At 48.0% G+C, this 26,069-nt stretch overlaps 1 protein-coding gene across 3 annotated transcripts in view; it reads right to left on the minus strand.

The window, feature by feature from the left end:
* Window positions 1-26,069, minus strand: part of LOC138489062 (protein mono-ADP-ribosyltransferase PARP9-like) — a 994,505-nt gene that overhangs the window by 153,040 nt on the left and 815,396 nt on the right. For all 3 annotated transcript variants that reach the window (XM_069616626.1, XM_069616625.1, XM_069616624.1), the window contains one exon: window positions 2,643-2,814. In XM_069616626.1, the coding sequence (XP_069472727.1) occupies window positions 2,643-2,814 (172 nt within the window). The remainder of the gene's footprint in view (window positions 1-2,642; window positions 2,815-26,069) is intronic.

Here is a 26,069-nt window from a genome sequence, read left to right on the forward strand (position 1 = left end):
AGATATGGTCCAGGATCAACTCGACATCCAGATGCGTTACAAACAAGGAATGCGCCCTGACGCTCCTTCACCGCCGGTATTATTCCCCAGTTCGCCTGCACCATTGCAACGCTGACATTGACCCGAGCTGCTGGAGAAGCCGAGGCGAGCGGGGATCCTTTTTTCACATGTGGTGGGGATGCCCGATAGTACAGACCTTCTGGAGGCAGGTCCTGCAGATCGCAGGAGACATCTCCCAACGCAAACTGCTGATGGACCCGGAGCTAGTCCTTCTCGGGGCGGCGAGCCCGAACTGCTATCCCAAAACTGGCCGATCTGCCAAACTGTTCACACACCTACTGCTAGCAGCTAAGATTACAGTGGTGCGGAAGTGGAAAGCTTAGGATGGTCCTCTTCTGGCCCTCTGGTGGATAAAAGTCTGGGAGATCCTGGTGGCAGAGAAAGTCACAGCGGTGAAGAAGGGGGCTCCCCATTGCTTCACCGACTGCTGGGCCCCAGTATTGGACTACCACTCCTGATTCCCGGCGTTAACATTTCAATCCCGCCTGGTATCGAACTTTCTGGGCCCCCAAAGCCCTGACGGGTCTCCAACCCATCAGAGCACCACAGACTAAAGAGGTGGCAGAGGAGGGACCAATGGGAGGGGGTAAAGGGCAAGCCGCATGCATATTAACTGTAAAGGGAGTCACAATAACTCATGTAATGCATAGATAAAGCTGTAACCGAAATAAATAAAGTTGTTAAAAAAAAAAGCAAGGTGATTGAAGTTAACCCTGAGAGAAGGGGCACGTGAAAAACTGCACATTGAACTGTGGTACATAATACAGTGAACTACCCAGGCAAGAAAGCACTGGAGTAAATAACATAGGAGTGTAAAATGAAAGCTGGAAAGTCGAAGTGGTCCTGCAGAGGTCTGTCACAAAAAAGCCTGGACATTCAAAAGTCTTTGACATCAGGAAATGGTCTGAGCCCGACTGAGGGAGACCGGAAGTATAGTAAGTTAGCTCCAACCCCATTGAAACTTTAATAAAGGTTTTATAAATTGTACCTTTTGTGTCAGTGTCACACTTGTGATACCATGCCTCCCATACATACCACAAATGTTGTCTGTTAGTAATATATGAGGTTTCACACTCCCCGAAATACGGCTACAAGGCATGCAACATGATGCCTATGCTTGTGTTGCAAGGACAGACCATACCGAAAAAATGAATGAATTTGTCTAGGTGCAAACAGAAGGAATGCCATGTCATTGAGCAATGATGCACTATGGCGGGGGTCTGCGGTGACCGGGCCACCTAATTCATCTGGTCCTTTGTCCGCTGTGACAAAGTTACCTGCTTGGCCACCAGGACGGAGTGGTGGGGAGCTCTGTAGGATGAGGGAACCAACCGCTCTGAGATGTGACGCTGGAGGTGGTAAACGGGTAACCCTAAGAGCAGAAAGCAAAGTAAGATTCAACTTTAGCGAACGAGTCAGGGAAAAATGGCAACCCTTCGGAGTAGCATTTTTGCCCTCAAAACATCAAGGCACACCCGGTAAACTTTAGGTGCAGGTCCACAATGGAAACACAATCTGAGCAGATGCAGGAGACGGACTCCAGAACACAATGTTTCAAGGTCCAGAGCTCCCACACAGGGATCAATGCTTGCAGAGACTGGCACATTTAGCCTCTGAGGACAGGAGGAGCAGGCACCGAAGGGAGATCGATTTGCAATCTGTGAACCTCTAGAACTGAATGCCCTTAGAGGCAAGAGAACATAAAAAGTCGCTTGGCAGCTCGGAAGCCACCATCTTTGGACCTCAATACTCTAAGATAGTGACAGCCTTCTTTCAAATTTCGATCCATGAAATGGAATTTCACAATCTTTTAATAAAGAAAGTTTGGAGCTGCAGCCAGAGGGGGCTAGAGCAGCAAAGTGGCTGTGCCAAAAAAACGGGGACATCAGTGGCACAGAAAGAAAGGACTAGACCAGTGGAACCACAGCTGGAGGGAGGATAAAACTGAGTACAGGCCAGATGAAGAAACCTGTTATCCAGTGATCAGACTAGACTGGTAGTGAGAAGGAGAAGCAATCAGCATAAAACAGGTAGCTGTGAGCTGTTATCCAGACACTGGGGGGAGAGAAAGACCACTAGGCAAGTGAAGAAACCTTGATTTAGAATAAGCTTGAAGCTAGGTATAGGGCAAATGAATTCTACCCAGACCAACATTGGAGTGGGGAAATACCTACTTGCTTTGTGATGATCATCCTTGCCTGGAAGCTGTGAAAGGTAATGACTGGAAGACAAGGACACAATCTGCTGCAAGAGGCATTTGTCTCGTCCCAGCGAGACAAAGACATGTCAGTCACCTGAGGCCTATGCCAGCATGAACTGGGACCATGACTACAGTATGGATGTTGGACGATCGACGCCAAGCCATCAACCACCCTCAAAGATGTGTGCAGGGACACCTACATCCTTTGTGCTCAAGGATGCAATCAAATTGTGTGCATCTACTACTGTATATGCATCTCTTTTGGCACATAAACTTTCTTCCTGGAATATTAAAGAAAGCAAAACTACAAACATACTGTAATACTGTAAGTACACTAACCAACACAAGATGTTATTAACCTTACAAAAAATAATAGACTTACCAGCTGGGTACGCGTACTTCCTCTGAAATCCCAATCTGCATACAGAATTGCAAAACTGAGCTGGTACTCTATGGTACAACTGGTGGCATGGGGGTACTATTTTTTTCTTTTCTACGCAATCCCTTTTTGACTGATAGATGACCTTTAAAATTGGATTCTGTATTTTTTCCATCTACAAAATAGTAGAAAATAGGCATGGTAGATTAGCAAATAAAAAAATCTTTGTTTTTTTAATACAATTTTTCTTAGAAAAGGTTTACTGGATGCAGTGCCTTGAGGCATGTAACTACAACAAAAATCAACTCCTGCCTGCTAGATGTGTTGCTTTTATGTTACTTTAACCCAGCAAAGGTAAGACAACTGCTGAAAAAGAAAGAGCTTGACTGCATTATGTTGCTTAGCCATTCGCCAAGCCTCCGAACCTCTATTTTTATTTTTCTGTCTGTTTTATAGGGATGGTAGTTACAATTTAGCAGTAATATTTCTTTTTAAAAAACTGCTAGGATTGTGGGACTCATTAGAAGTGGGCAGTAAAGGCAAAAATGTTGGCAACAGAATTGCTGCCACTTTTAATACTGCAGAGCATTACAGGTAACTGAAAATGGGTAGTTATTCCTTAGGTACTAATTTCACTGGAGGAATTGGAGCCAGAGGAATAACCCACAAGAACAGGTGCTAATTTGTCCACCGCTAGTTCAACTGATGAAATTAGCACTGTGCATTAAAAAGTAAAAACCGTAATTTTACAAGGTGAAATACCACTGTAATTCTGCCAAAAACACAGTGCAGTTACCTCCACAGAAGAAGTGGAAGTAAATGCATCCAAGTGATGGAAATTATCCCACAGGTGCACCTAATAGACCCTGAAAAAGTATGTAAGGGCCACACCTTCCCCAAACACCCTTCAAAACACAATGCAGCAACTACCACTAGCCAATGAACAAGTTACTTACCTGTAACTCAAGTCCTCCAGCATGGGTCTTGCATGGATTCAAATGCTCATAAATATTCCACATCAGGCTGGGAATCCTATGTAAAATTAAAGCAGTTTAGCTTTAAACTAAAAACTGCTCTTCACTTCTATAGCCTATCAGTGTCACTTTGGGTCAAACTGCCCCAGCCAATGACACTTGTCCTCCTAAACTCCACCCCTAAGGGCCATCTTCAGATTTGGTCATACACCTAATTTGGCAGTATGGACCAAGAAAAACCAGAGAGGGGAAGGAGGGAGTGTTCGCACATGAATCCATGCAAGACCCATGCTGGAGAACAAGAGTTACAGGTAAGTAACGTGTTCCTTCTCCAGCATGGGGTCTAGCATGGATTCACATGCTCATGAATACGATTACACAGCAGTACATACATACAACCACGGGAGGTGTCAAAGCTCACAGAAGCAATACACTTACCCTGGAACATACTCACCTCAAACAAACAGTTTGCGCAGCACTAACTGGCCGACCCGGGACTCGCCCTGGAATCCCTGTCAACACAGTAGAATCTTGTGAAGGTGTGGGTAGACCTCCAGGTAGCATCCCTGCAGATGGCGAGCAGGGTAACACCATAGAAAAATGCTGTAGTCACTGCGATGGCGCTGGTGGAATGTAATCTCGGCTGGACTGGAAGCAGTCTTTTTGCCAGACAATGGCAATGCATGATACAGCCGGAGAGCCACCTGGAGATGGAAGCCTTAGACAGGACCTTCCCATGTACCACAGGTCCAAAACTGACAAAAATGTGAGAAGTCTTTTGAAAGTCTTTTGTGCGTGCCACATAGAACATCAGGGCATGCACAACATCCAGCGAATGCAATGACCTTTCAGCAGGCGAAGGAGTATTTACAAAATAAAACGGGTAGAACCAAAGGCTTGTTTAGATGAAAGTCCGACAGAACCTTTGGCATGAAGGAAGGATGAGTTTGCAGAACCATCTTAGCTGAGTGGAAGGACAAATACGGAGATTTACAGGAGAGAGCCTGTATCTCCCCCACCCACCTGGCCAAGGTGATTGCCACCAAGAAGGCGGTCTTCCATGACAGAAACTTCAAGGAGACCCAATGCATAGGTTCATACGGTGGCCCCATAAGTTACGACAGTACCACATTTAGCTCCCACGCAGGGGCAAGAGCCTTCGCCGGAGTAAATGTTCTGAAGAGGCCCTTGAGGAACTCCTTAACGAGCCTGTGCGACCACAGTGAGCTTGCCTGGAGCCCGGGCATACTGGGACATGGCAGCCAGGTGGACCTTGATATATGCATGAGCAAGGCCAGCCTTGGCCACCGAGAGAAGGTATGGGAGAAGCTGCCGCGCCTTCACGTGTAGTGGAGATATTTTCCATGGCCAGCACCACACTGCAAAACGCTTCCATTTGTGCTTGTAGCAAGCAAGCGTAGAGGAAGCTCTGGCCTTGGCCAGGATCTTCTTGCATTGCAAAGGCATTGAGTAGTGTCCACATTCAAGGCTGCAGGAGCGAGGCTGTGAGGCTCAGAGATGCTGGGTCGAGGTGCATGATTGACCATCCTTCTCTGGAGAGGAGGTCTGGAAGTGGAGGTACTTTGATGGCAAGGTCTGAGTACCAGATCTGCCTGGGCCACGCCGGTGCAATGAGGATCATCTTGCAGTGGGAACGTCTAAGTGTGTTGATCATTTATAGCAATAGCGGAATCAGTGGGAAATCGTACAGGAAGAGGCCCTCCCAAGGTAACAAGAAGGCATCCCCAGACTACTTGGTTGAGGATACCTGCTGGCAAACCTTTGACACTTGTCCTTGGTAGCTGTTGCATGTAGGTCGATTTGAGAGAGACCCCACTCGTTGAAAAGACGAGGCACTTGCACTTTCTGCAGCTCCTGCAGAGTCTGCAATGGTGTTCTGGATGCCTGCCAAGTGAAATGGGACGAGAAACATGCGTTGAGCAATGGCCCAGTGCCACAGATTCTGTGCCGAGAGAGAGAGAGAGAGAGAGAGAGAGAGAGAGAGAGAGAGAGAGAGAGAGAGAGAGAGAGAGAGAGAGAGAGAGAGAGAGAGAGAGAGAGAGAGAGAAAGGGGTGGAGGGGTGCGCGTCCCACCCTGCTTTCCAATGTAAAACATGGTGACTGTGTTGTCAGTTAAGACCTGCACCACATTCTCCTGGAGCTGAGGAGGAAAAGACTAGAGGGCCCAGAGGACAGTCCGCAGTTCCAGGACATTGATGTGCAACTCTCTCTCTTCTGGGAGCAAGAATCCTCAGGTGTGAGAATGTCCTATGTGGGCCCCCCAACCCTATAGAGAGGCAATGGTCATTACTATCGCCTGATACACAACTTGAAAGGGAGCGCCCTGCGAGAGATGTGGGCGACCTGCCCACCTCTGCAGGGCCTGACAGAATGCCCGATTGAGGGCGATCTTGTCATTCCATGCGCCAGTGACTTACTGCCATCTGGCATCCAGCAACTCCTGAAGGGGGTCGCATCTGTAGTCTGCAAAAGGAGGACATAATTTCCAGCAGGGACTTGATGGACCACACTGTTGCAACGGAAGCTGTCGATAGCCACTGTACCTTTCCCAGGGTGGCCTTTACCCTGTCTTCTGAAAGAGTCGCCAGACACGGGAGTGTGTTGAGGAAGGCACCCAGGAATAGCTCATTCTGAGATGGCTCTACGCAAGACTTCCAAGTCAGGATCTGGATGGTCTCTGCAGTGTGCTGGATTGCCAGCGCGTGAGATCTGGATGGAATGAGCCAATCATCCAGGTAAGGATAGACGTGGATTCCTTTTTTGGCGCAGACGCGCTGACACCGGGGCCAAGCATTAGGTGAACACTCTTGGGACTGATTTCATGTATGCATGGGACACCCCCGCAGTCCATAATACCAAATTAAGGCAGCAGGGAACCCCCCCGTTCCCCTTGTTCGGTAATATGGGCTTTGAGCTTTTCTACCAGGCCAAATGCTCACTAAATGTGTATCCAGCCTTTTTTCGGTATTTTGGTGTAAACCCGAATAAGACAACACAGCCAGTAGAGTATTACCACACAGGCTTTGAGCAAAAGTAAATAAGGGCTATATTCCAGAAATACAGAGTACATAAGTATATTCAATTATCTCAGAGAGGTAAATTGGGAGAATTCCAAGAATTTTACCAAAACCTCTTTGGGTCAGGAGAAGAGGATGAAATAGAGCAAGGGAAGTATCTGGTGGCAGTTTCCCTACCATATCTATCAGAGGTACAGAGCAAGACAAATATATTTAGCTTCCTCTATCACTGGGGAGGATCCCTCTAATTGGGCCTCTATTCGACCCATCACCCTATTCAAACTCAATGCTGTACTGTTTACAAAAATACTAGCCACAATGATAGAGAACTTTATGCCCAAGTTTGTCCTTCCAAACCAAGCAAGATATATACAAGGCCCCCAATCCCAGGACAAATTGAAACAAATTCTAAACCTAGTAGAAAAATCCATGTAGAAAAAGATGATGGTATCTGTGACGGTCCTTCAGATGGCGTCACTTCTCCCCAAGGGAAAACCCCTCTCCATGAGGCTAGGAAGGAGAGGCCTCTAATCCATAGTCCCCCTAGGAGTGGTAACATGCACAAGGAACTCATGGAGAGAGTAATCTTCTCCTGGGGACAGGACGCGATTGGGAGCACAGCCCCTTTAAATCCCAACCTGGTATGTTGCAATAGTACCTGAACCTTATGGGTCTAAACTCATGTACAAAACCATGTGTTATTGTGAAACATCGAACCATACCGATGTTTTAGGTACTGTGACAGCATCATGAAGTGAACACTGAAACAGGTTCAAGTTTGGTTAACAAAAAGCTTTATTAAACAAAGGTCAGGATGGAGTAAGGCCTAACTTGCCCTATGCTAAGGTGGGATTTCCTTACCTAAAGAAACTAAGGATAGTCTAGGTTAGGAAGTCCAAATCAAATGTCTGTCTGTGTCCAAAACCTATACTTGCCCTCACCACTAACGGTATACAATGTGTAGGGATGTCAGCATCAAAATGAATAGTGTTCAAAATAGAAGTCAGAGCTTCTTCCAGATCTTGACTTGTAATCTGCATCCCTTTCCCCAAGTTCAAAATACACAGGATGCTGAGGTTCCCTTCGCCAAGAGTTTGTTAGGCGATCCTCCACACACCAGGCCACGACACATCAGAACACTGCCCACATTCCCCCAACATCTCCTCCCAAGCTTCGAGGCTCAAGTGATTCGGTGAACCCACAGAACCGAAAACTCCGTACCAGTGTACGGGCTCGATTGCAACCCTTTCTGCATTGGCAACTGCCTTGGAGAACGTATAGCAGAAAGGGCGGCCTTACGTCTTCACGCCAGTCACGTGATACACTACGGCGTTCCCCATGTGATCTTGGTGGACGTCACATGATCCAGAGAAGTCACATGACCCAGGGGCGATCAGTATAAAGGTCTGAGAGACAGAACGCTCATTGCTTCTCAGCTGGCTTCGGACACTGTTTGGCGTTACAACTTGCTCCTTGTTACCTTGATCACGGAACTCTATCTCGGACTCCCTCGGATACCCCTTGGTACTTTTGCTTGGAACTGTTTACCTGTTGCCGGATATTTGGACTGCACCTCGACTTGTCTTTGGATCATCCCTTGGTACCTTGCTGATCTTCTACGCCTTTTCCCTACTGGGGATTCAAGTCAAGCCCTGACTCCTACAGGTGGCTACTCTTCATCCACGCTGAACCTGCGGTTCTACCATTCCAGGGATCGCCGCATCTAATGAGCCTCGAACCTCCCTACTAGGTCACCTGGGTCTCCATTACACCAGATAGGTAAGACACTCTAGTTACTTGTTTTCCTCATTGTATTGTGCTTGCCTGGTACTTAACCTCATTCCCTCTTGACAGCAGCATCGGTGTTCCAAGAGGCTCCGTGGATCCGAGAAGACATCTCTCACCTGTGGCCTCAAGGGTCGTACAGCGGGTTTCTATTTAGTTCCCCTGTGCGTCACTTGGGGACGGAGGTCTCATCGATCTACACGACACTCAAGTCAGAACAGAGTTCAACTCTTCTACCTTTCTCAAAACAATACATTTCCTTGTCAATTTTATCCCAGCTCCTTGATATTGGTTCTTTCTCAAGTTCACATACGCAGTTCAATATTTCAATGGCTTCTTCATACAGGGCCCTTGTTCTAGGCGCATGGTCCACCGATTATAGTTCATGACACCGATACCCCTTTCTTGGCTGTTGTTCATAAACACTGCTTCCATGCAGGGGCCCTCTCGGTCTAGGCAAAGTTGTTAGACCACACGGTACACCCATTACAGGCCATGCAACCGAGTGCCCTTTCTTGGCTTCTACGCGCCCTTGCTAATGCTTGCCTCTTCTTAGCATACATATAACTCTTTGTGTTTTCTTGGCTTTGCTAGAATTGTTTTCTCATACCATACCCTTCTGGGTGTTATCTTGACTTTGCCACTACTGTTTAACAAAAAACAGTTTGTAGTGTTCGTTAAGTTCACAACCTTTCTTTCACTCCACTCCTGAGTGCTGAAAAGTTGCTTTTGCTTGGCTTGTCATTCAAAAGTGTTTATAATGACTTTCAGTTGGTTCGTTATTCAATAGTACCTGTAATGGTTGTGTGCAATATTCAGAAATGTCTTTCAGTTAGTTCGTTTTTCAAAAGTACCTGTAATTTTTCTGTGCGATATTCAAAAGCACTTGTTAAGGTTTTCATTAAGTGCTGCATTCAAAAGCATGCTTACCGCATATTTGCCTGCCAGCCCTATGTCTCCCACACTCACTGGTCGGAGTTTATGGCGTTGCAAGGTCTCTACCACCTCAGGTCTCTGCTTTCCGGTGCGTTACCTCGACTTTCTCTCTCAGCGGCTCTTCATGGCACGGCTCCCGAGAGATGCTCCATTTGCAGGACAGGATTCCCGTGAACACTTCACCTGGTCACGCCGGTCTCCCTCTCGCAGAATGCTACCGGCTTCCAGCACACCATGGCTTTGCTTCCTGCTGCATAAACTCTGCATCTGCACACAAGTCTCGAGCGCTCCTCTTGCCACACTGCTGACTTGGAGTTGCTTCCCCGGCTGCTGCATCGGCCTTCCCATCTGACTCAGCATTCACAGCTGACTCCATTTTCCTCTTGATTCCGGTTTTTAAAGCTCCCACCTCCATAAGTATTCAAAAAGGACTGGACCGCTCACCATTAAATTGGTAGTCCTGCTTTACTTGTGTTGTCCTCCTCCTCATCTCAGTACTTGGTTGGGGTCGATATGTGTCTTCATTAATAAAATGAGGATGTGTTATTTTAGTTATCCTCTTCTTCGTCCCAGTAGCATACTGGTGTGTTTTGGGGGAAGCTTAGGGAAAGAGCTGACAAAAACCTATAAAGGCTTGAGGGATGGAAGATTCATTGTGAAAGGCAAATGGGGGATACCATGTATCACCAAAGGACGTTCTCTCCTCACTCCCCAAGTCTCCTCCCAGATGATCCTTCCTAGCATATGGGATCCAATAGCGATGGCCTTTCCCTGACCACCCGAAAGGAGGCTACAGGGGGACAAGAAGTGAGGACGCCCTCAGGTTCCTCATAGGACTAGGACAAAGCATTACTCGAGAATGATAAAAGCGACCAGGAAAAGTACCAGAACAGCTCTAGTCAATGGAATGTCTGTTACGTCAGGGTGGGCCCTACTTTATTAGGGCATCAGAAACAAACGAAGGCGGAAGGGTATGAGGAAGCATACAGAGGAGAGTACCGGAGAGCGAGCGAGCGAGACGGAGAGAGCAGTCGAGGTGGAGAATGAAATCGAGAATCAGAGAGAAATCGAAGCTGAGAACACCTGAAGGCAGGCTCGAGAAGCCTGAGCAAGAGACGTGGAGGGTGTGGCTCAAGGGAACGCACAAGGACGTCTTGTAGGCCGATGGGGTGTTAGTCATAGAGAAAGCAGAAACAAAGAAAGGGACAGGCGTCCTGCATGGAGGCAGAACACCAGATGTTGTACAACTGAAAGCTGGTGGACGGTGGGTGAGAGGCAAGCTGAACAAGAGAAGGAGTGGCAGAACACCCTGGTTAACCAGGAGTACATTGTTTGTAAGACACAGGGAAAGCGTCATAGCTGTCGGCTGAGAGTCGGCCTTATGGAAGGCCAGAGACTGGGTCGTGGTGGTGTGACCTGTAGTGGGTGGACCTGCTGGTTCAACAACTATGCCGAAACCGCTAACCCTGCCCATTCACACATCCACTTAAACAGACCCAAACAGTATCCAGAGAGGTGGTGGCTGGACGTTCTATAAGCACTGCACTTGCGCGATCTGAATGACACAAGGCCTAGTAAGATTGTTGTTTTGTCCTTCTGTTTCCCCCTCCTTGTCTTGTCGTGCCTAGAAAAACTTGAGTATAGGCGCATTATAAATGACTTATCATATCACATCATATCATATACAGTCAACGAAGGAAGAGTGCCGAGTCCGCTTCCTGACAGCCAGCTGTACAGGGCCCCGGAGGTGCCTCGACAAGAGGGGAAAAAGGTGATTGACCATCACAAAAACACAGGCCGAACCTGTGAAATGCTCAACACCAAGTGCCAGGTAACGGGAATCATTATAGTCGAGGAGAGGGCCAAGAGAAAATTAAGAGAACTTCAGAGGTTGGCCAATAACAACAGGAGAGTTTAAAGAACTGTTAGATGAACAAGCACAAAGATTAAGAGCAGTTAAGTAACCAAGCAACCCCTCACCTTGGCCGTTGGGATTAAAGTCTATCAGCATGGCTCCTGAAACCAGACGCCCCTTGAAACTTATTTGAAGGGGTTACCTTCTCAAGCGGAATCCAAAGAAACCGAAACCAGTCATCAGGTCTTCTGGTGCATCACTGACGAGAACAGAGTTATCAGAAGGGTAAACGTCAATAAGATACAAAAAGTCCTCCTGATCACACCCCAGAACTATCAAGAGCAGGCCCAGTGAGCCAAATCCCAATCATCCTCTGTCATCAGACTGTTTCCTATTGCTGATTGGTCAACACCAGATCCTTCCAAGAGTCCCGTCTTTTCAGCTCATGACCACCTTGCCTTCCTCAAGATAAGAAGAAAAGAATTATCATTGTCATTTTCTTCACGCAGTAAAATAGAAAGCCCTATGAGACTGTAAGTCATAAAGACATAGAGAAAACCGTAACTACTTAGAGATATAGTTCCCAGGTCAATTCCATAAAAGGGTGATACTAGAAAGCCAAGAGGAATTCCAGAGATTGTGAAAACTGTCATAAGGGAACTACAAAACATGTTAAGAATTGTGAGTGACATTGGGTAACAGCTAGGAGAAGGAGTCATTATCCTAGCCCCACAAAAACTTTATGTAACTATTTGATATTCTTTTGGATTACGGTTAACCCAAACTTTTATGGAGCTTTTGCTTTGAACAACCCGAGAGTCATTCTCAATGAATACAAACAGTAGCTGAACTCTATGGGGTTTTGTTGTAGTGACAGGGATAGAGTAGGAGCAGATTTCACTCACAAAGACTTCCCGACGAGCACCCGGGTTTCTTTAGTTTAGGTAGGAAAATCCCGTTAGCGTTAGGGACAGGTTTGGTTTTTCATTTACTAAAAGTCTGTAGAAACCACTATGGCACCACTTGGTCAGTCGCTTCATTACATGTCGCCACATATCATAACCTTAGATGCCGAAAAAGGCATTCAACTGGTTTGGCTGGTCCACTATGCAGAACGTCCTTGCTAAAATAGGGTTTTGAATACTAAATCACTTTGGTGCTAGCTAATTATAAATCACCCACAGCTCAAATTGACATAAATGGATACCAATCAGTAGGATTATGTAAATAAGAGGGATGAGGCAAGGTTGTCCTACCCTGCTCCTTTTTGCCCTCACACTTGAACTCCTGGCCAGAAGATCAAACTCAATCATAGAAGATTAACAAAATTGCAATTGTTTGCGGATGACTTGTTAAATTTGGCAGACCCCCCTTTCTTGAATTGACAATTTCCTATTGGAACTGGAATAATATGGCCTCTGGTTTTTAAAATAAACATGTCTAAATCTGAAGTACTTAACCTTTCTCTGGGCCAGGCAAAGTGAGAATCCTGCAGGGAAAAGCCCTGCTACAGTGGGCATCTAAGCATATTGTGTTCCTGTTCCCGGGGGTTTGACTCATAGATAACATTGAAACAATAGCAAATATACATTTGTCTAAGCTACTTTCAGATATCCAGCTGATCTGCTTCGATGGCATAACTAATTTGTGTCCTAGATTGGCAGGGTAGCGGTAATACAAATAAATATTCTCCCACGTTTCTTATATATGTTTTAATCGCATAGCTCCCTTCTTTTTATGAAATTAAACAAGATAGACTTGTGCTTTCTTTGGGGTAGCAAAAAAAAAAAAACAATAAGGGTGTTTGGGGACATCACATGATTGCGGGAGCTGGGTCTTGCGAGATCTCGGCCCAACGTGATCTCGCGGACCCGCGCTCTGCGAGCGGGAACTCTTGGCGCCAGTAGGAGGCTGGTGGAGTGCCAGACAAGTCGGTCTGGACAGCGCTGCTCCGTATGAGGAGCCAATGTGACTGACGGCCCAAGTCAATAACAGCTCACTTCCAGGGCGTAAGTCCAATGCCATAGGAGGCCTCCTGGGGGCCCTGGAAGTACACAGCGTGCAGTCAATTGCACACCCCGCTTCCAGTGCGGTTAACTGGAAAGCCCAGCCAAGACTGTGAGTACCTGCCCCGTCCCATCTCCTGGTCTATTTCTATCCCGCGTTCTGTTGTTGAATAAAAGTAGTTGCAACTACCTTGGGCGTCCTGTTGTCCTTTGAAGCCACAACAGGGTGTGTTGGGTTTACCTGGCTCCTCAGTCTTTTTGCAGGCCTGTCAACAAACAATATTCAAATGGATAAGAAGGGAATCAGAAAAACATTGAATCTTTACAGGTGAATATGAAGAAGACGCTCAGAGATATCTTGGCTGAAAAAGGGTGATATGACTTTAAAAGGCATATCCAAGCTCCAGATTTTATTCCATCATGGGTGTGTGGTCACCTTTTCTGTCATCACCACAAAAGGTCCAATTAAGCTTAACATTGCTACATCAGTTTCCAGACCTCTGACCATTTTTAAAACTTTGCAATCCAAGGAGTTACCTCAGCTTTCAACCTTTCTGGTTCAAGTTTATTGGAACATAGTATGGACACTTTCATGGCTCCATTGTCCGCTTATGTACGTTAATGTGGGTTAAGAAGTAAGGAGCTTTAATGTCAGGCTTCCTATTTTGGAGGAAGGATCCACTGGCGGACATCCTCAGTGTAGCACAAGTAAAAATGAGATATTCTGCATCACCCCTTTGACTGTCCAGACAATGAGAGAAGGTGGATGGACTACATTGGTTAGAAGGGTTGCACACAGTCGATCACACTGTTAAGAGCAGCAAGGTCTTCTGGTCTTTGCAGAAAGGTTGGAACATTCTCTCTGGGAAATAGGTCCAAAATCTGCAGAGTGCCTTCAAAAAGACAATAAGCAGGACATTTGGAGTTAATCAAACAGGGTAGTATTGTGTCAGACAAGAATATTTCCACATCCAGTTGTTGTCATGGAGTGTATACCAGGGCATAATCCTGGTTGCTTATGACTTCAAAACTAGACTGCCATCAGAAGATGCAGAACTTCCTAGGATTATGAGGTTAATTGCATGAAGACCAAAGTTGAAACAATGATGATTTTTTGCGCCTGGTACATAAGCAAGAAGTCAGGCCTTCCTTTCGAATTTCAGGGAAGAGCTATTAATCCCAAAAGGGCCAGTCATGGTCCAGGTAGCAGTATCAAGAGCAGCCACAAACAGCAGAGCATCTGCAGAGGTCCCAATAACAGGAGAATAGAGGTAGATGAGAAAAAGAGATTACTGCAGCATCAGCAAAGCTTACCTCCACTCCAAAACAGTGACATTCTAATTTTGCCTTTTCCACTGAGTTGCAAGGTGGCAGGAAATGTGACTGCCAATTTTCTAAGTTGGCTTGATATAACAAAAAACAACTGAGTGGTAAATGTTGTTCATACTGGCTAACCTCTGTTTGTCTAGATTCATCTCCCCAAAGCATTCTTCCAGGAAAGTGGGTAATTTCAGATGTAAAGATGGAGTGGTCCAAGAGGTAAAGGTTTTGATTAAAAAAGGAAGAATAGGAAGGAATCCCAAGTATCAGTGGGTAAAAGTAATTTTTTCCTGCTCCTTTCTGTTGAAGAAGAAAGGCAAATATCTTTTCAGACCAATCTTAGATCTCAAAACATAGCAAAAGGAAATGTTTTGAATGCTTTCCCTTTTTCATCAGATCTACCTCAGTCAATGCTGAACGACTGGATTTACTCCATGGATGTAGAGGAGGTTTGCTTCCACAAACCCGTTGCCAGGAAGCATCACAAATTCCGGTGTCCAGACAACTCGTCGAAAAAAAACTGGTCGACTGCAATTTGGTCGACGCAATTTGGTCGAAAACCAAATGGTCGAATTTTTTTTTTTATTTATATATTTATTTTTCGGGTTTTCGTTTAGTTAAAAAAGGGGTTTTTAGAGAAAAAAAGGGGGTTGGGGGGGGACCCCACCAAAAAAAAAAAAAAATAAGGGTTAAAATAAAAATAAAAAAAAATTCGACCATTTGGTTTTCGACCAAATTGGTTCGACCATTTGTCTGGTCGACCAATTTTTTTCGACGAAATGTCTGGCAACCCAAATTCCTTAGGTATGTAGTGTACGGATATCACTACAAGTACAAAGTTCTTCCATTCAGACTCAAAATCAGCTCAGAGATTTTCGAAGTGCATGGCAGTACATCTTAGAAAGGTTAACATTTGTGTGTATCCTTCCCTCTACAACTGGCTAATTGAGGTTAACACCTAACAGAAAGTTCATCAGGATTTGAACGCATTACCTTCTGAGCAATTTGGGTTAAAAATGAAAATGTTTAAATAGATGACAAAGCACTCCTACGGCCTTATCACAAGTCTGGCAGTAAGCGGGGACTATTTCCACTGAGCAGAATTAACATTACCGCCGGGACCCATGGTGCAAATAGTGCCGTATCACAAGTATGTGTGCACATGGCCCAGGCGGTAACCCTAATTCTGCTCGGTGGAAACAGCACCGGAAAGTGGGCTACTGCTCGAAAACCCAGCGCTAATAGCGCTACCAGTGACGGCGCACTTAGCATGCAGTATTGGCGCGTACTATTATCGAGCGCTATTACCGCCAGTGGGAAATGCGTCACCGCCAGAACAGGAAGCACAGTGACGGACATTTTGAAAATCACAATCCATCCAAAATCAGAGCCAGGAGCACACCTGTTGCCTGTGAGGACACCACCGTGGCATTCCAGGGTGCCAGGGAGGACACAGCCCCGACAACCATCATCCAGGAGGAACAGGGGGTGAGCAGCAGCAGCAGCAGTGACGGCCACCATGCGGCAGTGCCCCAGCACCAATCTGCAGTCGCCGCCCTCCACCACCCAACACACCTGAGAGCCCAGTCTGGGAAATGGAGCAAAGGCCCAAGCCCACAGGTCCCAGCAAGCAAGCGGCACGCACACACTCCGGAACCAGACACTGACACCAGCTCCTATGGCTCACCAGTTGTCAGGCCAAACAGGCGACACACCCCCTCTCCATCCCAGCCGATGGGTGCCCTGGGCGCTGTCGTTGAGCAGATAAATGCGATGGAGGAACAGCATCGCCAGAGAACATTGCCACCGTACACAACCAGCACATGCAGGCTATTAGTGACGCCATCCAAGTGCCACGAGAAGGATGGCCCGCCACAATGCGCAGCCGAAGAAAGGTGAGATAACCTGCACAGCCTCACTGACAGGGTTTGGACAAAGGGTGCATACGATGTGTGGGGGGGTCTCTGCCCTAGCCAAGCAGATGAGGGAGAGCAATGCCCTACAACGCCAGCAGCTACAGGTGGCAGCTTCTGTTGCATCCACCTACCCCATGGAGGAATTCCAACAAGGCACCCCTATGCAGAGGTCCCTGCGCCAGCTGCGTTTATGCTCCCTGGATGCTGGGGGTTGGGAGAAGAGGGCAGGGGCATCATGAATGGCATGACTCTTGTTGGCCTGAGGGGCACAGTGGTGGGTGGGGGGAGAGGGGATTGTGTGGTGGGGTGCTGATTTGGTGGGATTGTGTGGTGGCGTGTTGGAGGGGGTTTGTGTGCTGGGGTTTTGGTGGTTGGGGGGAGGTGGGATTGTGTGCTGGGGTGTTGGGGTTGGGTGGGGGAAGGGGGAATGGAGTTTTAAAAAGTTACATAAAAATCAGTTGATCAAATAACATGCAAGGAAATTCATGATTGTGTTCTTGTGCTCTTTATTCGCACTGTGCTGGTTGTGTACTGGGTCAGGTCAACCTATTAAAAGTAATTGTCTATTAATGCCTGTCGGGCCACTTTACTTTCCCTTCCTTCACTTCATCCCTGTGGGTGTCTGCCCTGGCTCCTGCCACATGGTCGTCATCCCCATCTTCCTCTGGGTATGGCCTGTCAGTGTCGCGGGGGCAGGCGCACATTCCTCCTCAGGCAATGGTTATGAAGCATAGCACACACCAAGACTATTTTCCCTACTTTGTCAGGGGCATATATTGGGGCCCCTCCAGCGTGGGCTAGTCACAGGAATCGTGCTTCAGGAGTCGAAAGGTGCGCTCAATGCATACGCGGGTCTGGCTGTGGGCATGCTTTGTATGCGGTCTCATGTGGGGTACGTGAGTCATGCACAGGGGTGATCAGCCACTCCAACTGCGGATATCCAGAGTCACCTGCATGGGGTGGAATGTGGACATCAGTCATTTGTCTCATGCCTGGGTCTGGAGTCTCAATGCATTTGGAAATTGTTAGCCATGAGCAATCTTGTGTGCATCCGGCCCATGCAATGTGTATGTATGATGGGTGTGCATCCTTTGTATATTATGCCATGAATTACTTGTCCTGTACATGCACCCAGTGACTTTGTGGTGTTCTGTGGCATGTCCGGTTGACGGCACATGGGCGGACGGCTGTGGCACGGGTGAACATGCTGTTGGGTGTTGCTGTGTGGATCTGCACGGTGCCACATTCAAGATGCATTGTGGTACATGTGGTCTGATGGGTCATTGTGATGGCAGCGGTGTGTGTCCATCACCATGTTTGTGCCCAGGTGTGTCAAACGTGTGCTTGCACCCTTGGATGACCGCCATCAATGGTGCAGGGGCTGCACAGGTGCTACCAGTGCCTCCTCTTGACATGCAATGCTTCCTGTGGGAATCCCCCTGCCCTTTTTGTTCTTGTGCTTCAACGTGCATATATGGCAGGGTGTGTACTCACCCACTATCGAGGTCCGTTGACCTCTGTGTGCTGTTGCGTAGGACCATGGAGTCGTGGGTGGATCCTGTGTAGCGGGCCCAGCAATGGGTTATGATAAGGTCAGGGCCACAGGTCATCTACACGTTCATGGAGTGGTAGTGCTTGCGGTTCCTGTATATGATCTCATGGGCCTGGGGCGCCACCAACGCGACATGGGTGCAGTCGATGGCTGCTATCACATTGGGCAGTTGTGCGGTGGCATAAAAGCGTGCCTTCATGTCATTGACCTGGCTGGGCCTGGGTGGTGGGCAGAAGGGCATCCAGCACCTGGCCCAGGACTGCGCTGAATGTTGACTGTGCAATGCCATGCATCATGGACACGGAGTGCTGGAAAGTGCCCATACCCAGGAACTGCAGGAATGCCATCAGCTTCACCTGTGGGGGCACGACTGTAGGGATGTTAATCCTGCTCCCAATGTCTTCATGTATTGTGCCCGGCAGCTCAGTGATGGTCTCCCTCTGCAGGCAGTACTCAGTCACCAACTGGGTGTCACTGAGAGCTCAGGATGATGGCCTGATCCTGAGGATGGGTGCTCGTCTTGCTGGGGCTGCTCTATTCCTCCTCCTCCTCCTCATTCCCCCCCAGCCACCACCCAACGCCGTACTCCTTTTGCCCTGGCCTGGTTATCCTACATCTCAAGGTCCAGGTGCAGCCTGAGCAGCTGCCCGTCCCAGCTTGCAGCAAATAAAGGTGGCATGATGTTGGAAACAGTGCTTGGGGACTGGGTGGGTCTTATAGTCTTATATAGCCATCTGGTGTGCATTGTGTTCACCTCTGGCTTGATTCCTGTCAACTGGGTTCATTTACCTCCAGCTGGAGGTTGGCAGTAATTCTCAGTTGTATTAGCGCGGTTTTCGGCACTAATACAGCCACGCATGCACTTGTGATATGGCTATAATTGCGCTTTGTGTTAATGGCACTATTAGCGCTGGCTGTAATAGCGGCAGCTGTTAATAGCGCTGGCTGTAATAGCGCCGGTACATTTTGGGTCTGGTGGTATTTGCGCGGACTCTTGATCCAGCAGACTGCTATTGGTGGCGCTAATACTGTTACAGACGGATTTAAGGGCTACCGCCCAACTCGTGATGAGGCTCCTAGTCTTTCTGTATTTTAGGAGCAGTGTTAAAAAATGAAGGAAAAGTCTATCTCAGAGGAGAGACTGTTGCATTTGAAATAAATGTCTTCTCTTGAAGGGAAACCCTTACCCCTCTGCCAGGCAGATATCTCTTCTAAGCTCCTTGGTACCAAGCATTTATATTGTGGTTCTTGTTATATTGTGACTCATGTTGGGCTCCACAAGAAACTGCTTCAAGAATGTAACCGGGATCAATAATCACAGAAGACAGACTCCTGGGACAGAAAGCAGGTGATGACAATGCCAGCCATTCAATCTTTGAACTGGCAGTGTAAGAAGGGGAATCTCCTGCAGTGAGTTCAGTTTCAAACCTTGGGGAGGCCACACAGGCCTTTTGACAACTTAATATCTGTGGTTTCAAAAGGGAGAGCACACCTTTTTTTTTAAATTGTGTCACACATAAATCGTTAACAGAAGTACAACTCAACACCTTTTTTACGTTTCTTTGTCGGGAAATATGTAGGAATAGTCCTCTTATTGGCATCACAACATCTCTCTGGTCCGTGTAAACTGAATTGCTGATTGTAATAATGTCTCTCTCATTTTCTCTAGTGTTCTCTGTCCGGGTCCAAGAGATCTGTCTCCGTTGGGTCTCATATCACTTTCTCTTTTTTTGTACTTCACTTTTTCTGACATCCAAGATTTCCTTTGTTTCAGCCAGTCTCCCATTTCTTGGCAGATATGCTCGGGTACTCAAGCCTACGCCGGACTTATTCAGTCATCCTTGGTCAATGTCCCACAAGGTTTCTCATGGTCGCTCAGTCCCTTATCGTCAGACCCAAGTTACTTTGCTAACCTTGAGTCATCAGGATGGTCAGGCATTTCACTGGCATTGCTTCTTTGAAGATCTCAGTCCTCTCATGCCTTACTTCATCTGATTTACACAGTTTCTTGTCAGCCATCGCTGCTCCGATATCTCAGGTTTGTGTTAGCCTTCATTTATAGTAATTCCATGCTCATCAGTGCCAATCAGGCATGTCAGGCTTCTCATCAGAGGTCTTAAATGTATTCACAGTCACAACACATGAGGGATGTAGGGTTCTCCACAACCTCAGCACATTAGGGAGGTCAGGCTTTTTCAATAGCCTCAACTCATCTGGGCTGTGAGGCTTCTTGTCCGCTACAAAGCATAAGGGATGTCAGATTTGGAATAGGCTTTCCTTTAGCCTTGTTGTTCTAGACTCTGGCTCAGCACCTCTGTGGTTCTACAGCTACGACTGTCTGTTCTCCACTCCCTGGATGCCTACAGCAACCTCTATGGTCTTTTTTTTTTCTTCTTTTTTTCAAATGTGTGTTTATTGATTTGACATACTATAAACAGCCAACAATATGAACATTCCCCCCCTCTTCCCTTCCTCCCCTGTCCCCCTCCACGCCCCCCGCACACACAAAGTTCCATCCATCCCACTGTGACAAATCAGGAAGGTTATGAAATGTCCAAGAGACGCAGCTTGTGCAGGCAGTATTGTTCCAGAAAGTCCCCCTGCAGGATGTCCAGTATCGAGGCCCATTCCAACGAGAACTTGGTTTGGTTCCCCTGTAAAGCATAGGTGACCCATTCCAGGGCTATAAAGTTCCAAAGTTTGTAAAGCCAGTCCGCTAGTACTGGGGGTTCTGAACATTTCCATTTGCAGGCAAGAACCATCAATGCTTCCATGTGTAGGATATAAAAGGCTTTCATTTTATGTTTTGGCCACATTTTAATGTCCGGGTCCGCCAATCCCAGGAGGGTTTCCCCATTCGGCCTATCTGATACCAGGCCATACACGTCTCGAACGATCATATTGACTTCCTCCCAAAAGGCCTGTAGCACTGGGCAGGTGCGCCATATATGGAGCCAGCCCCCTCCGCCCGCACCCACCCCCCCAGCAGCTATTTGGAACATTGGGGTTCAACCTGTGCAGCCTCTCTGGGGTGTAGTGCCATTGGTATATAAACTTCAGCCAGAATTCCCTAATCTGAATAGATGATGTACAGTGAGGGATGTCTGACCACAGTGTGGCCCAGCCCTCCTCTGGGATCTTGCTTTCTAGTGTGCTCTCCCATCTGGTTTGGAACAACAGCTGTTTAGGCAGAGGGGCGTCTATAAGAAACCTGTAAATGTGCACGATTAAATGTTTGTCCCCTGGATTTGATATCAGACATTTTTCAAAATGTGTAAGGGGCCTGGTTGCCACAGCACGATTGGGGGGCCATGATCCAGTGGCAGACCTGGTAGTATAGAAAGTGTTGGGATTCCTGTAGATCTAGTTCGTCTTTACATATAACAAACAATTTCACTTCCTTCACTAGAAATATATCCTTGAGTTTTACACAGCCCGCCACCCTCCACTGGAGAAAAGCATGTGGGTCTAAGTGTGGGTTATGAAAGAGTGGCGTGAACGGGGAGGGGAATATCATAATCTGGTGTAGGCGCACCACTTGATCCCACGTGTCTTCTACCACTTTCGTGATGTCCCTATGATGGATGTTTGCGGGGTCTATCTGGTCTAGGGAGCCACAGTTTCTCTCCCGTGTGAGGTCCAACTATTGCCCTCTCCATTTGCACCCATCTCTTATCCCTATTTTCCTGAAACCAGTCCTTGATTACCATAAACTGTGCCGCCCGGTAATATTCTTGAAAATTCAGGAGGTCCACTCCTCCTCTGTTTGGGGGGAGCATCAGGGTTCTCAGTGCAATCCTGGGTGTTTTATTCCCCCAAATGTATTTGGAGATTAGTTTATTTAGTATCCTAAAAAAGGCGGTCGGGCTGGGGATTGGGAGAGCCTGGAATAGGTACAGGGTCCTTGGGAGTATGACCATATTGATAGCGTTAATTCTCTCTAGCCAGGATACCGAAGGCAGGGACCAAGTCTGTAACTGCTCTCGAATCTGGGCCAGCATGGGGTGGAAGTTAGCCTCATACAACCCCCCTATCGTACATGTGATGCTCACCCCAGGATACAGATACTATTGTGGACCCACATAAGTTGTGTTGCTGCCTTTGCAACTGTCAGTTCCGTCTGATCCACCGACAGATTCAGTATTTCTGACTTCATGATGTTAATTTTTAGGCCTGCAACCCTGCCAAAACTCTCTAGCACCTGCAGTGCCACCGGGAGGGAGGAGCTCAGCAGAGTGAGTGTAAGCAACATGTCATCCATGTACGCCATCAGCTTTTGGTCCTCCCCCCGAAGGAAGTGCCTCTGATCGCGTCTACGTTACAGAGTCTCGCAAGGAGTGGCTCTAGGTGCAACACGTAGAGCAGGGGTGAGAGGGGGCAGCCCTGCTTTGTTCCCCTCTGAAGCTGGACAGGGTTAGAAAGCTGGCGTTCACCAACAGCCGTGCCGTGGGGTGGGGTGACCGCAGCTTGCCTGTACCATAGCTTTGAATTTGGGGCCGAACCCCATACTGTGGAGTGTGTCAAAGAGAAAGGACCATTTGACGCGGTAGAAGGCTTTCTCCGAGACCAACACTGCGGGATCCCCTTTCTTCGCATTTTTTTCTAGTATGTGACAAATTCTCCTGAGATTGTCGTGTGTTTGTCGGCTCTTCATAAACCCAGTCTGATCCAGGTGGATCAGTGTTGGCATCAGCTGCGCTACTCTGTTCGTCAGGATCTTATTGTAGATCTTCGCCTCCGTGTTGATGAGTGCAATCAGTGACACGATCTGCAGCTGGTGGGGTCCTTCCCTGGTTTGAGGAAGAGAACTATCATAGCCTCTTCCATGGAGTCGGTAATTCTGCTTGTGAATGCAAAGGAGTTAAACAGAAATACTAGTCTTGGGCCAGAGTTGCCCTGAACCGCTTGTAGAATGAAACAGGGAACCCATCCAGGCCCGGCGCTTTATTCGGCGGGAGATTCGCTATTGCCAGAAGGACTTCCTCTCGTGTGATTTCACCCTCTATAGCATCTCTGTCTTAGGTCGACAGGGTCTGCAAGGGTGTGGCCTTGATATACTCCTGCTGCAGGCTCTGTTCGGGGTGATCCGACGCATAGAGAAGTGGTGTAGTAGGCATGAAACTGTGCGGTATGTGTTCTGTGGCAGTAACCCTGTTGCCAGGTGTTACTTCGATTTCTTGAATAGTTTGGGCAGAGTTTTTTTGCTTAAGCTGTCTCGCCAAAAGTTTGTCTGCCTTGTTGGCCTTAATATAGTACCTTTGTTTTAGCTATAGCAGGCTTCTTTCGCTAGTTTCGTGTGGAGGAGGTCAAGTTCCTCCTTAGCGCATCTGTCCTGCCTATACAATTCTGGGTAGGAGTCTGTCTCCATTCTGTGCATGATATGCTGTACCTCTGCCTCCAGCTCCGCTTCTAGTTTCCTCTTAAGCCTTGTCCTGTGTGCTTCTGCCATGATAAGTTCCCCCCTCCTTGTTGCCTTAAACACATTCCCCACCACACCCTCTGGGGTGTTCACCCCTGAATTATTTTTTTTAAATGCACTAATTTTGCCTTCTAGAGATTCATAGGTGGCTTGATCCAGAAGTAAGGCCTTCGGAAAGGACCAATTCCATAGTCTGGATCTCTGTACGGGTACATGGAGGGCGAAGGTAATCGTGGCATGGTCAGAGATAGTTATAGTGCGGGTGTCTATTGTTTCAATCCTCTCCATGAGCATGGCTGAGGTCCAAACGTAATAAATTGTAGAGAATGATTTGTGTATTGATATTGATATTTCATTTCTATCGCGCTCGTACACAAGTGTTTCAGAGCGCGACTGGGGCGACTGCACATTTGAGTAGTGGGCATATATGATTTCTTCACCTCGTAGGGAGGTCCAGATATCCCTGAGGGTTAGCCTCTGGAACCGGGCATTAAAGGTCCGCAATGCTGGAGGTTGGGTGTACTTTGTCACTGAACTCCTATCCCTGATTGGGTCCCAGGCAATGCTCATATCCCCTAGGAGAATTATGTCCCCCCTGCCGAAGTGTTCGAGTTTAGATATGATAATTTTTCAGGAACCCAGCTTGGCCTACGTTCGGGGCGTAGATTGAGGCCACTGTGAGAGTGAGCGGGCCGCATTTTAACAGAAGAAACAAGTATCGGCCTGCCATGTCGGCCTGAGACTTCAGAATAGACACTCGAGTGTCTCGTTTTAATGCATTGAGTACTCCTGCCCTCTTCCCCCTGCATTTGCCTGCCAGATCTTGGGCTATTGCCCTAGCTTTAGCTTATGTTAATCCTGTATCCTGATGTGGGTCTCCTGGAGAGCGACTAAGTCCGACTTGTGTTTAGAGAGGAGATCTTCCAGTTTCCGTCTTTTGGCTGGGGTGTTTAAATCCCAGATATTAAGCATCATGCATTGGAATGTATTTGTTTTGCGGGGGATCGTTGTGTGCTGATGCCCGCCCCCTTGTGGGGTGGTACATAACTTGTGGGTGGTTTATTTGAGTGCCGCTGCTTTGATCCCCTCGTGTATCCCCTTCCCCCTCGTTGCCCCTCTTCCCCTCCCCTTCCCACCTCCCTTCCGTGGTGTAGGCCCCCTGTGCTACTCTAACTGCGGACACGGTCCGCAGAGGTGGCCTACCGATGAAAGCCAGGATCGTGTGCAGGGTACCCTAAAACCCTTTGTTGATTCCACCCCACCCCCTCCCATCCCCCGAGACCTATGTCATGGCTACCTTTAGTCGCCCTCCCCAGGCATAGTCTGTTAAAGCTTATCTCTCGTCCCACCTTAGGTTTATTCCCCGGCAACCCTTCCACCAGGATGCGGGCTGGCTTTCTCGGCCCACCTAGTGCTAGGTCTTTTAGTTGGGGTTGGTATCCCCCCTTCTTGTTTCTTTTTGAACAGACCGTTGACCATTCCCAGCTTCTTGGTCTGCTTTGGCCACTTGTGGTGGGTGCACTCATGGCTTGTTGCTCTTACTCTAGGCCCAGGAGTTTTGCTCCCTCCTCCAACGCGCCAATCCGTCGCTGTTTTCCTTGCCACTCGAATACCATCCCAAACGGGAAGGTCCATCTATAGCGGATGTCCGTGTCTTGGAAGGCTCCAGTAATTGGGGCCATCTTTTTACTCTTTGCCAGCGTTACTGGGGATATGTCTTGGAACAGGGAGATATCTGCTCCATACTCTTACGTCCCGTCCCCTTTCCTCCATACTGTCTGGGCGTCCCGTCTAAGGGACGGGAGACGGAACCTTTTTAACCAGAAAAAACCTTCTTCCCTTTAAATTTAGAGGCACACGGGGGTGTGGCCCAGGCAACATGCGCTGGCCTGACTCCGCCCTCCGGCGCCACACCTCAGTCCCCATGTCCGCATCGACGGGAACGGGCCGAATTCACCAGCACTCCTGGGTTTGGGTTCGGCCATCTAATTCCACGCACGGATACTTCTTCTCTTTGTCTTCTTTTTTTTGTCTTTTTGTCATTCAGATACTCAGTCCTCAGGTGTCACGCTCCTCCCCGGCGCATTTCGACTTCTACAGGGTTCAGCAGGTGTCCAGCCTGCAACGGGCTCTTCCCAACTTCAGACCCCCACGCCCTCTGCCTACGTTGCCTTGGCCCAGACCATTGTTGGCAAGCTTGTTCACCGTGTGGCTCGCTGTCCTCTAAAGCGCTGAAGAACAGACTAGCTAGGTGGAGGGAGCTTTTCCAGAAGTCGCCTCCAGAGGACCTCAAGAACTTCATGAAACATCGAACCAAGCCCAAGGTAGGGCCGATATTCTCCATTGCACCCCGCAAGGGAGACTCCTTCCCAGGGACTCTCCTGCACGGGAGGGACCGGTCAGGTCCTTCTACCAGCAAGTGCACTGAGGCTGCTGCAGCTACCGGCCTCCGGGCAGAGGTATCCTCGGATCCTCCCGGTGACAGTGTTGAGGCACCAGAAGGTTCTTTTACCGGGTCTTCACCCGAGGGACTCCGCCCTTATACCGGCACCATGGCCAAGGGGATATGCCCTAATACCGGCAATATGCCTGAGGGGGCGCCTAAACGCAGCTCTACGAGTGGGCTGAG

The sequence above is a fragment of the Ambystoma mexicanum genome, chromosome 9 (genome assembly GCF_040938575.1).
Source record: "Ambystoma mexicanum isolate Mex_15411 chromosome 9, UKY_AmexF1_1, whole genome shotgun sequence".
In the NCBI taxonomy this organism is placed as follows: Eukaryota; Metazoa; Chordata; class Amphibia; order Caudata; family Ambystomatidae; genus Ambystoma; species Ambystoma mexicanum.